This window comes from Anolis sagrei, chromosome 11, assembly GCF_037176765.1.
Source record: "Anolis sagrei isolate rAnoSag1 chromosome 11, rAnoSag1.mat, whole genome shotgun sequence".
Classification (NCBI taxonomy): Eukaryota; Metazoa; Chordata; class Lepidosauria; order Squamata; family Dactyloidae; genus Anolis; species Anolis sagrei.
In genome coordinates this window covers 24,744,848-24,758,959 of record NC_090031.1, presented here as the reverse complement: position 1 = coordinate 24,758,959, position 14,112 = coordinate 24,744,848, and the positions used below count along the sequence as shown (strand labels likewise).

Sequence of the window (14,112 nt, the reverse complement as noted above, 5' to 3'; positions counted from 1 at the left end):
GGTCCTCGCCCCCCAAACTCCCCATCCAGGGAGTACAGAGTTGGCAAGGCGGGGGCCGGGAAGTAGAGTCCCTTCCCAGCGCATCTTGCTTCCAGGCACAGTTCTGCGCGGGTGAGAACGCTGAGATGGTCGCAGGATCGCTGGCAAGTCATTTGGCAAAAAATTGAGGACCCCAGTAGACTGTTTCTCAACCTTACCCTAATGCCGCAACGCCTTAACACAGTTCCTCATGTTGTGGTGACCCCCAACCATAATATTATTTTCGTTGCTACTTCATAACTGTAATTTTGTGACTGTTATGAATCAATGTCAATATCTGAGATGCAGGATGTATTTTCATTCACTGGCACAAATACCCGATACGTCCAAATATGAATACTTATGGGATTGGGGTATCTGTGTGAGATTTTGTCATTTGGGTGTTGTAGTTGCTGGGATATATAGTTTATCTGAGAGTGTTAAGGAAAACTACCCTTAAAATATACAGCAGAGCATCCAAAAACAAACAGGATACAAAAGTTGAGCATTCAGCAGAGCATGAAGTGCCATGCGATGTGGCTGTGAACAATTCAGAGCTTAGGAGGCAAACTTTCAGAGTTCAATCTTTAAAACTCACTAAAGGTTTATTTACAACTAGCTGTACACGCCATGCATTGCTGTGGCCAACCCTCCCTCCATCTTTCTCTCCTTCTTTTCTTTCTCTCTTCTTTGGAGGCTTTAAAGCAGAGGCTGGATGGCCATCTGTCGGGGGTGCTTTGAATCGGTTTTGCTGCTTCTTGGCAGAATAGGGTTGGACTGGATGGCCCATGAGGTCTCTTCCAACTCTATGATTCTATGATTCTACTAGCTGTACCTGCCATGCATTGCTGTGGCCAACCTTCCATCCCTCTTTCTCTCCTTCTTTCTTTCTCTCCTTCCCTCTCTTTCCTTCCTTCCCTCTCTTTCCCTCCTTCCCCTTCCTTCCTTCCTTCCTTCCTTCCTTCCTTCCTTCCTTCCTTCCTTCCTTCATTTCTCCCTCCCACCCTTCGTCCTTTTCCCTTCCTCCCTTCCCTCCTTCCTTCTTTCCCCTTCCTTCCTCCCATCCTAACTCCTTCCTTTCCCCTTTCTCCCACTTCTTTCGTCCTTCTTTTTCCCTTCCTTCCTTTCCTCCTTTCCCCTTCCTTCCTTCCTTCCTTCCTTCCTTCCTTCCTTCCTTCCTTCCTTCCTTCCTTTTTTTCTTTCTTTTTCTCCTTTCTTCCTTGTCTTCCTCTGCTCTTCCTCCCCACTTTTTCTTTCCCTTCCTCTTTCTCCCTTTTCTTCTTTCTCTACCTATTCTTGGACTTCAACTCCCAGCAATCCTCCTGATCAATCTGTCCCTATCTAATCTATCTATCTGTCCCTATCTAATCTATCTATCTGGAGGATTGCTGGGAGTTGCAGTCCAGGAATAGGAAATTGGAACTATGCAGGGATTGGGATGCTCTGAAAGAAATCCAAGGAGAAGAAAGCTTGCATCTTGGAAACAGTGCATATGGATCCTCCTCCTCTCCTAAAGGGCCTGGTCTAGGGGATGCTGGGTGCTGTAGTCCAGAAGAGAGTGTGGATATGCTATTGTGTGTTTTGTTTGCCAGGGGAGTCATTTTTGTGCATGTGCTGTGCTGTCATTTTGCTTTTTTGGCTTTTTAAGTCCCTTCCGCTGTGTATTTCAGTGTTTTGATGAGTGATGATCCCTCATTGGCCTGATAGGTGTCTTGTGTCCAAATTTGGTGTCAATTTGTCCAGTGGTTTTTGAGTTATGTTAATCCCACAAACAAACATTACATTTTTATTTATATAGACTAGCCGTCCCCTGCCACGTGTTGCTGTGGCCCAGTCTGGGTATATGTGTTTTGTGTGTCTATATATGTGCATATATGTGTGTTTACATATATGAGTGTGGTTTGGCGCATGCAGTGTTCAGTCCCCACGAACTCCTCCCCCACAAATGTACCTTTTTCATTGTTATCTCATCCAGAGTTTTACCATTTTATACTGTACATTTGGCCTGCCCACTGTGTTTGTTTTTCCCTTATGTTATTTTTGTACTGTTTATTTGGTTAATTGCTTTATTATTATTATTATTATTATTATTATTATTATTATTATTTGAAACACAACAAGATGAGTCCACAGCAGACACACTGCTGGCTGTTGAATTGGATCACACGGCGAATAATGCATGTAATTTTTGGTTTTTTGGCTTTTTAAGTCTCGTCTGCTGTGTTTTTCAGTGTTTTTATGAGTGATGGTCACTCATTGGCCTGAGAGGTATATTGTGTCCAAATTTGGTGTCAATTCGTCCAGTGGTTTTTGAGTTATGTTAATTCCACAAACATTACATTTTTATTTATATAGATAACTAGCCGTCCCCTGCCATGCGTTGCTGTGGCCCAGTCTGTGTATATCTGTTTTGTCGGTGTATATATGTGTATATGTGTGTGTATATATTTGTGTATATGTGCATATATGTGGTTTTGCACATGTGATGTAATGCTTTTTTTTTTTTTTTTGGCTTTTTAAGTCTCTTCCGCAGTGTTTTTTAGGGGTTTTCTTTATGAGTGATGGTCACTTGTTGGCCTGATAGGTGCATTGTGTCCAAATTTTGTGTCAATTCATCCAGTAGTTTTTGAGTTATGTTAATCCCACAAACGAACATTACATTTTTATTTATATAGATAATAAGAGAAAACTGTATTTCTTAATAATCATAAAATCCTAGAGTTGGAAGAGATCTGGTGGGCCATCTAGTCCAACCCCATTCTGCCAAGAAGCAGGAAAATCGCATTCAAAGCACCCCCGACAGATGGCCATCCAGCCTCTCTTTAAAAGCCTCCATAGAAGGCGGCGCCTCCACCAATCAAGAATTGGGTCTGCACTACCCTAACACCCATCTCTTTTAAGGTTTCAAAAAGAGTGGGGAAACACCAATCACGACATCTCTCCTGATACACAAGTAGAGAGAGATCTCAAAGCACACAGCACATACTCTCCATAGTAAAGTGTAAGAAAGCAGATTCAGAAAGATTGCAGTAGGAAAAAATCCATTTTAAACAATCAATCAGAATGAGAGCAGAAACAGAGAGGAGAGAAGGAAAAGATGCATTTCCAACTGTCATTCGGGAGACATGGGGAAAGGGAAACCCTTATATTGGTCTATACCAGGGGTCCTCAAACTAAGACCTGGGGGGTGGATATGGCCCTCCAAGGTCATTTACCCGGCCCTCACTCAGGATCAACCTAAGTCTGAAACGACTTGAAAGTACACACCAACAACAATAATCTATCGTCGAAGGCTTTCATGGCCGGAATCACTGGGTTGTTGTAGGTTTTTTCAGGTTATATGGCCATGTTCTAGAGGCATTTTCTCCTGACATTTCACCTGCCTCTATGGCAAGCATTCTCAGAAGTACTGAGGTCTGTTGGAACTAGGAAAATGGGTTTATATATCTGTGGAATGACCAAAGTGGGACAAAGGACTCTTGTCTGTTGGAGCTAGGTGTCAATGTTTCAACTGACCACCTTGATTAGGTTTTGATGGCCTGGCAGTGCCTGGGGTAATCTTTTGTTGAGAGGTGGTTACAACAATCCTATCTCATCAGCCAAAAGCAGGCCCACACTTCCCACTGAAATACTAATAAGTTTATATTTGTTAAAATTGTTCTTCATTTTAATTATTGTATTGTTTTTAGTGTTTCTTTGCACTACAAATAAGATATGTGCAGTGTGCATAGGAATTCATTCATGGTTTTTTTTCAAAACAATTTAAGGGACTCTAACCTGGTCCTCTAAAAAGTTTGAGGACTTCTGGTCTGTACTAAGCTAACTAAACTGTTCCTTGTTGAGGATTTAAGTCTTGGGCAGTGTGGGATTGAATCCTAACACTGCTGTGTGTTCCTTCTGTTCTCTGCCTTGGGAGTCTTCCACTGATGCGCATGACATTCTCACCGGGAACGACTCCACGGTCATGGCATCAATGTCCTGGATTCAGGGCCTCGGCTTGGCTGGGAATCCCAGGGAACCCATCCCCATCAAGGAAGCCCCATTTCTGGCCGATCGGGAGGTGACTGCGCTTCAAAAGGAGGGTGGGCTGGCACTGCCGTCCTTTTCCATGTGGCTACACATGTTTTGCATCCCATTAGTCATTCATTGCGCTGTTTCAGTTGAGTTGTTACACTGAAGGAGTTCACTGATTATCCAGCATTACTACGGGCTTTTGTTCGCTAATTCTCCTCCCTTGGGACAATTGTAATTGTGTCTCAGGCCGGATTCATAAGCCAGCTCAAAATGGAATTTATTTTTTTTCAAACTTTGCTGCCGCGCTCCATGCTCAGAGCAGTGCTTTGATTCAAAATGTAATCGGCCTTCAGCTAATGTGATAAAATTGGTGGAAGGAAGAAGTGCCGCGAGAGGGACAGATGGAAATGATTTATGCGGAGGATAATTTCCCCCCTTTTGTGGCCTGTTTCCTGACGTCGCTCTCTGTTGCTTTTGTTTTCCAGGACCTGCGCAAACAGGTAGCTCCGCTCCTGAAGAGTTTCCAGGGAGAGGTAAGCCTTTGTGCGTCCAGACTTCCTTTCCAAGACCATTGGAAAGGGCAGAGGCTCTGTTTTAAGAGCATTCTTTTAATTCCTTACACCCAGAGACTATGCCCCTGTGAGGGAAATGAAATAGAAACAATGGGTCTATGGACCATAATAAAAATTGTTGTTTATTTATTTATTTACTTTATTTGTATACCACTGTTCTCAGCCCGTAGGCGACTCACAGCGGTTAACAACAAACAGCAAAATACTGTTGTTGTAATGTGGTTGCGCTTGCAACTCCCACACAGTTGCAGGTTTGATTGATGCCTTCTCTCTAGGAATTTCTAATTCCTCCGGCACCAGTCTGCAGTTAACTTTGAGCAGAAAGTGTAGAGCAAGGGTCCTCAAACTAAGGTCCGGGTGCCAGATACAGCCCTCCAAGGTCATTTACCCAGCCCTCACTCAGGGTCAACCTAAGTCTGAAACCGCCACTTGGACCCCGCAATTGAGGAGGTGGCGGAGGCATCACATGGCCCAAGCAGTGGCAAGAGGCCTAGGCAGCGACGAGGAGGGGGAAGAGGAAGGTAAAGAGGGTGATGAGGGAAGAAGGGCTGCCCCTCGCCCTCTTTACCTTCCTCTTCCTCCTCCTTGTTACTGCCTGAGCCTCTTGTCACCGCTTAGGCCCTGTGATTGAGGAGGCGGTGCCTCCCTTCTCGCCAACAGGCCCCTCTCGCGGACCCCAAGTGGTGGCAAGAGGAAGAAGAGACGACCCCTCACCCTCTTTACCTTCCTCTTCCTCGTCGCCGTCTGGGCTTCTTGCCTCAGCTTGGGGCCCGCGATTGAGGAAGTGGCTGAGGCATTGCAGGACCCAAGCTGTGGCAATAGGCCTAGGCAGCGACGAGGAGGAGGAAGAGGAAGGTGAAGAGGGTGAGGAGGGAAGAAGGGCTGCCCCTCTCCCTCTTTACTTTCATCATCATCCTCCTCGTTGCCGCCTAGGCCTCTTGCTGCCGCTTGGACCCTGCGATTTAGGAGGTGGCGGAGGCGTTGCATGGCCCAAGCAGTGGCAAGAGGCCTAGGCAGCGACGAGGAGGAGGAAGAGGAAGGTGAAGAGGGTGAGGAGGGAAGAAGGGCTGCCCTTCGCCCTCTTTATCTTCCTCTTCCTCCTTGTCGCCGCCTGGGCCTCTTGCCGCCGCTTGGACCCCATGATTGAGGAGGTGGCAGAAGCTTCGCAAGACCCAAGCGCTGGCAAGAGGCCTAGGCAGTGATGTGGAGGAGGAAGAGGAAGGTGAAGAGGGTGAGGAGGGAAGAAGGGCTGCCCCTTGCCCTCTTTACCTTCTTCTTCCTCCTCCTTGTCGCCACCTGGGCCTCTTGCCGCCACTTGGAACCTGCGATTGAGGAGGTGGCGGAGGCATCGCATGGCCCAAGCAAGAGGCCTAGGCAGTGACAAGGAGGAGGAAGAGGAAGGTTAAGAGGATGAGGAGGGAAGAAAGGCTGCCCCTTGCCCTCTTTACCTTCCTCTTCCTCCTCTTTGTTGCCACCGCCTGGGCCTCTTGCCGCCGCTTTGGCCTGCGACTGAGGAGGTGGCGGAGTCGTCGCAGGACCCAAGCTATGGCAGCGACGAGGAGGAGGAAGAGGAAGGTAAAGAGTGTGAGGAGGGAAGAAGAGTTGCCCCTCGCCCTCTTTACCTTCCTCTTCCTCCTCCTTGTCACTGCGTGGGACTCTGGCCGCCGCTTGGATTCCACGATTGAGGAGGTGGCAGAGGCATCGCAGGACCCAAGCGGTGGCAAGAGGCCTAGGCAGCAATGAGGAGGAGGAAGACAAAGGTTAAGAGGGTGAGGAGGGAAGAAACCCTGCCTCTTGCCCTCTTTACCTTCTTCTTCCTCCTCCTTGTCGCTGGCTGGGTGTCTTACTGCCACTTAGGCCCCGCAATTGAGTCTGTGGCGGAGGTGTCACAGGGCCCAAGCGGCGGTTGAGGAAACAGCGGATCATCGCTGCTCCAGAAGATAAAGAGGGTGAGGAGGGAAGGGAAGGGGGCATCCCTACTTCGTGGAATTTACTTATCGCGGGTGGTCCTGGAACGTAACACCCGCGATAAATGAGGGACTATTGTATAGACAATTCTGTCGCTGTTGCCCATTTTTGGTCCAAAATTATTTCTCTGCTTGTGTTCCTTCTATTTTATCAGTTTTATACTTGTTTATTTATGCGGAAATAACTAAGTATATCCCACGTAATGCAGAATGCATCGTTCTTCCTGCTGAACGGAGAACGCATCGTTCTCCAACTTCTGTTTCCTCAAAGCTGGCGAATGTCAACCAGGCCATCGGGTCTTAGATGGGAAACCTTGAAGAACCATTCAGTGTCTCTCAGAAGCTTGTTTGATCCTCAGGTGAAGGAATCCACTCCCTGCCGCTCTGGTTTCTCTCCCACCTGACTCCCATTTCCAAGATGCCTGACGTTCCACTTCCAAAAACGTAATTAATCCAATTTCTTGGCTTTCGACTTGCGCCACGATGGCTCAATTTAAGCCGCATCCGAACTGCGGTTCAATCTCCAGGCCAGGTTTTTTGGGTAATTGGAACCACATTTCCCTTCTGAGGAGCTGCAGCTGGTTTGGTTCTGCTCATGCAGAAAAAAGGATATAACCTTGCATAACATCGGAAATGAACGGTCGAGAGAGAAGCCAAATTCAATTTCAGTCAGATCTTTGGAGGAGAAGCCCATGATCTGTGGAAGCCCGGGAATGGATCTGTGCGCGCTCTGTGGAAAGCGGTGTCTTCGGCAGTCTATTAATCACGGGCCGGTCGGCGATTTCAAGCCGAGAGGCTGGAGGGCGGCCAAGAGCTCCAGGAGTTAACCTCTTCGGGACTGCGACTTCCTCGCCGTGGAAGAAAGGCAATGTTGTGGTCTGTGTCGAGAGAGAGAGAGAGAGAGCCTCCCAGAAGCAGCCGTTGAGCAAAGCCATTACAAATTGCTCCCGACTGTGGAAGTCGGCGGCATCCAGAGCTTGTTGTTTCATTGATTTAGGCTCTGAGCTTTATGGCCTTTTGATTAAAAGCTCCTGTTCAACCGCGGTGATAAAGCCCAAACAATCTGGAGCAAATCTAATATGTCCACAGGATAATTGATATCTCAGCGGCAGGAGCAGCTGTAACTGTGTGTCGGGAAAAGGGCAGCGGCTGAAGGAGCCCTGAGTTCCACTCCAGCATCGGAAGGAGGAAGGGCAGCGGTTGCAGCGGTTGCAGGGAGTCCGAAGGTGAAGAGGAACGAGGATCAGAATCAGGATCAGGATATTCCTTCTGGGCTATTCCTTCCGAGAAAGGAGATTCCACCTGAACATTAGGAAAAACTTTCTGACTATGATAATAATAATAATAATAATAATAATAATAATAATCACAATAATCTGCAGTACCTGGGAAGGAATCCCACTGGAGCATTGCAGCGCACCCAAATACCTGGAAGTCACTCTGGACCGTGCTCTGACCTACAAGAAGCACTGCCTGAACATCAAACAAAAAGTGGGTGCTAGAAACAATATCATACGAAAGCTGACTGGCACAACCTGGGGATCACAACCAGATACAGTGAAGACATCTGCCCTTGCGTTATGCTACTCTGCTGCTCAGTACGCAGAGAAAAATGTATAATATCACAAAGGACTACCATCTCACCCGTCTCATAGGAAACCTGCTACAAAACAGGAGCTTTTTTGTTGAGTTCCAGGGCCAGAGAAGCAGATGGCGGAAACAGAAGAACGGCCTGCCTCAGGGGAGCGTGCTTGCTCCATCCATGTTCAACATCTACACAAATGACCAGCCACTGCCAGAAGGGACAGAGAGTTTAATCTATGCTGATGATCATGCCATTACCGCTCAAACAGGGAGCTTTGAGATGGTTGAACAGAAGCTCTAGGTGCTCTTGCTGCATATTACAGGGAAAACCAGCTGATCCCTAATCCATCTAAAACACAGACATCTGCCTTTCACTTTAAGAACAGATAAGCATCCCAAGCTCTGAGGATCACCTGGGAAGGAATCCCACTGGAGCATTGCAGCGCACCCAAATACATGGGAGTCACTCTGGACTGTTCTCTGACCTACAAGAAGCACTGCCTGAACATCAAGCAAAAACAATATCATACAAAAGCTGACTGGCACAACCTGGGGATCACAACCAGATACAGTGAAGAGATCTGCCCTTGCGCTGTGCTACTCTGCTGCTGAGTATGCACGCCCAGTGTGGAACACATCTCACCATGCTTAAACAGTAGATATGGCTCTTAATGAGACATGCCGCATTATCACGGGATGTCTGCGCCCTACACCACTGGAGAAATTACACTGTTTAGCCGGTATTGCACCACCTGACATCCGCCGGGAAGTAGCAGCCAATAGTGAAAGGACCAAGGCAGAGACATCCCCAGCTCATCCCTGTTTGGGTATCAGCCAGCACGTCAACGACTTAAATCTAGAAATAGTTTTCTTAGATCTACAGAGACACTCGCTGGAGCACTTCAGCAAGCGAGAGTTCAAAAGTGGCAGGCTCAAACCCAGCACCTCAATCCGTGGGTGATACCAGATGAGAGACTCCCCCCTGGGCACACAGAAGACTGGGTGACTTGGAAGGCGCTGAACAGACTGTGCTCTGGCACCACGAGATGCAGAGCCAATCTTAAGAAATGGGGACACAAAGTTGAATCCTCGGCATGCGAGTGTGGAGAAGAGCAAACCACTGACCACCTGCTGCAATGCACCCTGAGCCCTGCCACATGCACAATGGAGCAACACCAGAGGCACGCCAAGTGGCCAGATACTGGTCAAAGGACATTTAATCAGCTACCAAGTTTGCAAAATTTGTGTGTTTTGTTTTATCTGTTTGTTTGTTTTGTTCTGTTAGAAATGTAATACAATGTTCTGGTTGCGGATGACACGATAAATAAATAAACCATATTTATATACCGCCCTTCTTAACCCGGAGGCGACTTGAGGTGGTTTACAGTCTGCACAGTCTTCAAAGTTTTCACTTTTTTTCGTAATGTCAGTAAGGAGGGGGCCAATCTCATATCCTTACAGAGGGCATTCCGCAGCCGAGGGGCCACCACTGAGAAGGCCCTGTCTCTCGTCCCCAGCACAGGCTGTAACCCTATGCCCTGTTCAGCCTTGCTGAATGACCGGGAGTACCTCTCTCTTGTTTGGATTCCGTTTCAATTCGTTCACCCTCATCCAAATCTGAACCAGAATGGTTCAGGGCCCAAATCCGCTGCTGTCCTTATCACTTGGGTCGACTCTCCTTTCCTCTAAAAACGAGGCATGCTTATTGGGTCTGAGTCACAAAGTCTTTCCGAGACGCAGAGCCAGTTGCAAGCCGGCGCCGTCTGTCTTTTCCTTGTGTGTGTGGAGTTAAATCAAGCCGGTGCTCTGGCCTATTAGTTCATGATGTAGGTTTAGCTGCTGGCATTAAAAGCAAAAAGGTGCCGTTATTGATCCCTGCGCCGTCGATATTGTACCTGTCCACAAAGTGCTACATAATGGCTCGGAGCATGCATTCTTCATCATGGGGCGGATGGGGTCGAGCGCTCCCCCGTCTGGCGTGTTAATGGCTTAAAGCAGAAGCAGAACCAGCTCAGAAGCATGGAAAATCGCATTCAAAGCAACCCCGACAGATGGCCATCCAGCCTCTGCTTCAAAGCCTCGAAAGAAGGCTCCTCCACCTCACTCCGGGGCAGAGAGTTCCACTGCTGAACACAGAATAATAGAATCCTAGAGTTGGAAGAAACTTGGCGGGCCATCCAGTCCAACGCCATTCTGCCAAGAAGCAGGAAAATCACATTCAAAGCACCCCAACAGATGGCCATCTAGCCTCTGCTTCAAAGCCTCCAAAGATGGAGCCTCTACCACACTCCAGTGCAGAGAATTCCACTGCTGAACATAGAGTCCTAGAGTTGGAAGAGAATTGGTGGGCTATCATCCATTCCAACCCCATTCTGCCAAGAAGCAGGAAAATCACATTCAAAGCATCCCAATAGAGGGCCATCCAGTCCCTGCTTCAAAGCCTACAAAGAAGGAGCCTCCACCACACTCCGGGGCATTCAAAGCACCCCCATAGATGGCCATCCATCCTCTGCTTCTGGCCATCCAGTCCAACCCATTCTTCCAAGAAGCAGGAAAATCGCATTCAAAGCACCCCCGACAGATGGCCATTCAGCCTCTGCTTTAAAGCCTCCAAGGAAGGAGCCTCAAACACACTCCGGGGCAGAGAGTTCCCCTGCTGAACATAGAATCATAGAGTCCTAGAGTTGGAAGGAACTTGGTGGGCAATCCAGTCCAAACCCAGTCAGCCAAGAAGCAGGAAAATCGCATTCAAAGCACCCCCGACAGATGGCCATCCAGCCTCTGCTTCAAAGCCTCCAGAGATGGAGTCTCCACCATATTCCAGTGCAGAGAGTTCCACTGCTGAACAGAGAATCATAGAATCCTAGAGATGGAAGAAACTTGGTGGGCCATCCAGTCCAACCCCATTCTTCCAAGAAGCAGGAAAATCGCATTAAAAACATCCCTGACAGATGACCATCCAGCCTCTGCTTCAAAGCCTCCAAAGAAGGAGCTTCCATCACACTCCCTCTGGAGCAGAGAGTTCCACTGTTGAACAGCTCTCTCCGACAGTCAGGAAGTTCTTCCTCATGTTCAGATGGAATCTCCTTTCTTGTAATTTGAAGCCATTGTTCCATTGCGTCCTAGTGTCCACGGCAGCAGAAAACAAGCTTGCTCTTCCTCCCTATGACTTCCCCTCACATATTTATACATAGCCCCCGGTGGTGCAGTGGTTTAAAGCACTGAGCTGCTGAGCTTGTTGATCGAAAGGTCGATTCCGGGGAGCGGCGTGAGCTTCCGCTGTCAGCCCTAGCTTCTGCCAACCTAGCAGTTCGAAAACATGCAAATGTGAGTAGATCAATAGGTATCGCTCCGGCGGGAAGGTAATGGCGCTCCATGCAGTCATGCCGGCCACATGACCTTGGAGGTGTCTACGGACAACGCTGGCTCTTCGGCTTAGAAATGGAGATGAGCACCACACCCCAGAGTCAGACATGACTGGACTTAATGTCAGGGGACTACCTTTACCTTTACCTTTTATCATGTCTCATCTCGGCCTTCTCTTCTTCAGGCTAAACATGCCCAGCTCCTTAAGCCGCTCCTCATAGTGCTTGTTCTCCAGACCCTTGATCATTTGAGTCGCCCTCCTCTGGACACATTCCAGCTTGTCAGTTGTGGTGCCCAGAATTGGACACAGTACTCCAGGTGTGGTCTAACCTATTGCAATGCAGCCATGCGCAGTGGAGGACCTTCTTATAGCAACACTAGAGACACTCCCAAGTGGCCAGCTTCTGATCAAAGGACATTTCATAGAAAGTAAAGACTTTCTGTATATATTTCAGATTTCAATATTAATGTCAAAAATACGTAGTACGATTTTACATAGGATTTGTGCTACATTAGAACAGTCAAGACAAATATCACTTAAGTAAACTTTGTGGGGTTTTTTAAAATAAATACAATACAATACAACTGTTTGGTTTGCTCCTGACACAATAAATTTATTTATTTATTTATTTAAAACATTTATATTCTGCCCTTCTCACCCTGAAGGGGACTCAGGGCGGAGCACAGCATATATACGGCAAACGTTCAATTCCAGGACACAAATTCACATACAATACATTTATAAAAAATATTAAAATACAACATTTAAAACGGTCCTACTCATCTGCGTCAAATCTAATTGGCCTGGTCATCATTCCTATTGCCGCTTTATTGCCCTGTCCCGAAAGCTTGGTCCCACAGCTAAGTTTTTACCATCCTTCTAAAGAACTGGAGGGAGGGGGCTGACCTGATCTCACCAGGAAGGGAGTTCCATAGCCGGGGAGCAATCACCAAGAAGGCCCTGTCTCTCGTTCCCCCCCCAATGGTGGGACGGAAAGCAGGGCCTCCCCAGAGGATCTTAATCTCCACGATGGTACATAGGGGGAGATGCGTTCGGACAGGTAAATTGGGCTGGCGCCGTTTAGGCACTTTAAATTGGGCCTGGTAGCAAACTGGCAGCCAGTGGAGCTGGCGTAACATGGGAGTTGTATGCTCCCTCTATGCCATCCCAGTTGTTAACCTGGCTGCCTCTCGTTGGACTATTTGAAGCTTCCAAGCAGTCTTCAAGGGCAACCCCACGTAGAGTGTGTTTTGCAGTAGTCTATCCTGGATGTAACGAGAGCGTGGACCACCATGGCCAAGTGTGACTTGCCGAAAAAGACAAGACAAAACATTCGGAATGCAAGAAACAACAAAGCCAAGCACCAATACCACCAGCAACCCATTTTCCTTGCATTGCTTTAGGCCCCTATGAATCTGAGAAATCCTCCGAACATTAGAAGCCGAGGTAGGGGACGTAAGAGCAAATGCTCAAAGAAGTCCCGGGGTAAAAAGATCGGGAGGTCATTTTTGAAATATACAAAACCCAATGAGGGTTCCTTGAGCCCCTGGGCTTGCAGGAGCGCCCTTTGCAGAGCTGCCTTCTTGCTGATGGAGGGCTGCGTTCGAGTGCGTGTGTGTGTGCGTGCGTACGGAAATCTTGTGCCTCCCGAGCAGATCCCAGGCTGACTCTTCCCCCCACTCTCTTTTCTTTTCTTGCAGATTGATGCGTTGGGCAAAAGAAGCAAAGAAGCCGAGGCAGCGTTCCTGAATGTCTACAAGAGATTAATCGACGTTCCAGGTAGGCACGTGCATGTCGTCCTGTCCGGAAACATCACGCACGCCCTCTCTGGGGCCTCGGTCACTGCCATTGAGGAAACGCATATGAAGTGGATTTGAACCTGTGTTTTACCTGCGCGCATCTGGTTAGATGTGTTTTGATTGTGTTGTGTCCTATCTCTGGGTTTTAACTCGAGCTACAAGGTGACACAGGATTATTATTATTATTATTATTATTATTATTATTATTATTATTTGAAGCACAACAAGATGAGTTCACAGCAGACACTCTGCTGGCTATTGAATTGGATCACATGTCGGACACTTCCCAAGTGTCTAGGACTTTATTATTATTATTATTATTATTATTATTATTAGAAACACAACAAGATGAGTCCACAGCAGACACTCTGCCGGCTGTTGTAGTGGATCGCACATCAGACACTTCCCAAGTGTCTAGGACTTTATTATTATTATTATTATTATTATTATTATTATTATTATTATTTGAAGCACAACAAGATGAATCCACAGCAGACACTCTGCCGGCTGTTGAATTGGATCACACGTCGGACACTTCCCAAATTTCTAGGACTTTATTATTATTATTGTTATTATTATTATTATTATTATTATTATTATTTGAAGCGCAACAAGATGAGTCCACAACAGACAAGATCACTCTGCTGGCTGTTGAATAGGATCACACGTCGGACGCTTCCCCAAGTGTCTAGGACTATTATTATTATTATTATTATTATTATTATTATTATTATTATTATTTGAAGCACAACAAGATGAGTCCACAGCAGACAAGATCACTTTGCTGGCTG

General features: G+C 47.2%; 1 protein-coding gene across 10 annotated transcripts in view; it reads left to right on the top strand.

Annotated features, from left to right (window-relative positions):
• CUX1 (cut like homeobox 1) overlaps positions 1 to 14,112 on the top strand; it is a 307,807-nt gene that overhangs the window by 136,654 nt on the left and 157,041 nt on the right. For all 10 annotated transcript variants that reach the window (XM_060756991.2, XM_060756990.2, XM_067472043.1 and 7 more), the window contains exons 3-4: positions 4,518 to 4,565; positions 13,223 to 13,301. In XM_060756991.2, the coding sequence (XP_060612974.2) occupies positions 4,518 to 4,565; positions 13,223 to 13,301 (127 nt within the window). The remainder of the gene's footprint in view (positions 1 to 4,517; positions 4,566 to 13,222; positions 13,302 to 14,112) is intronic.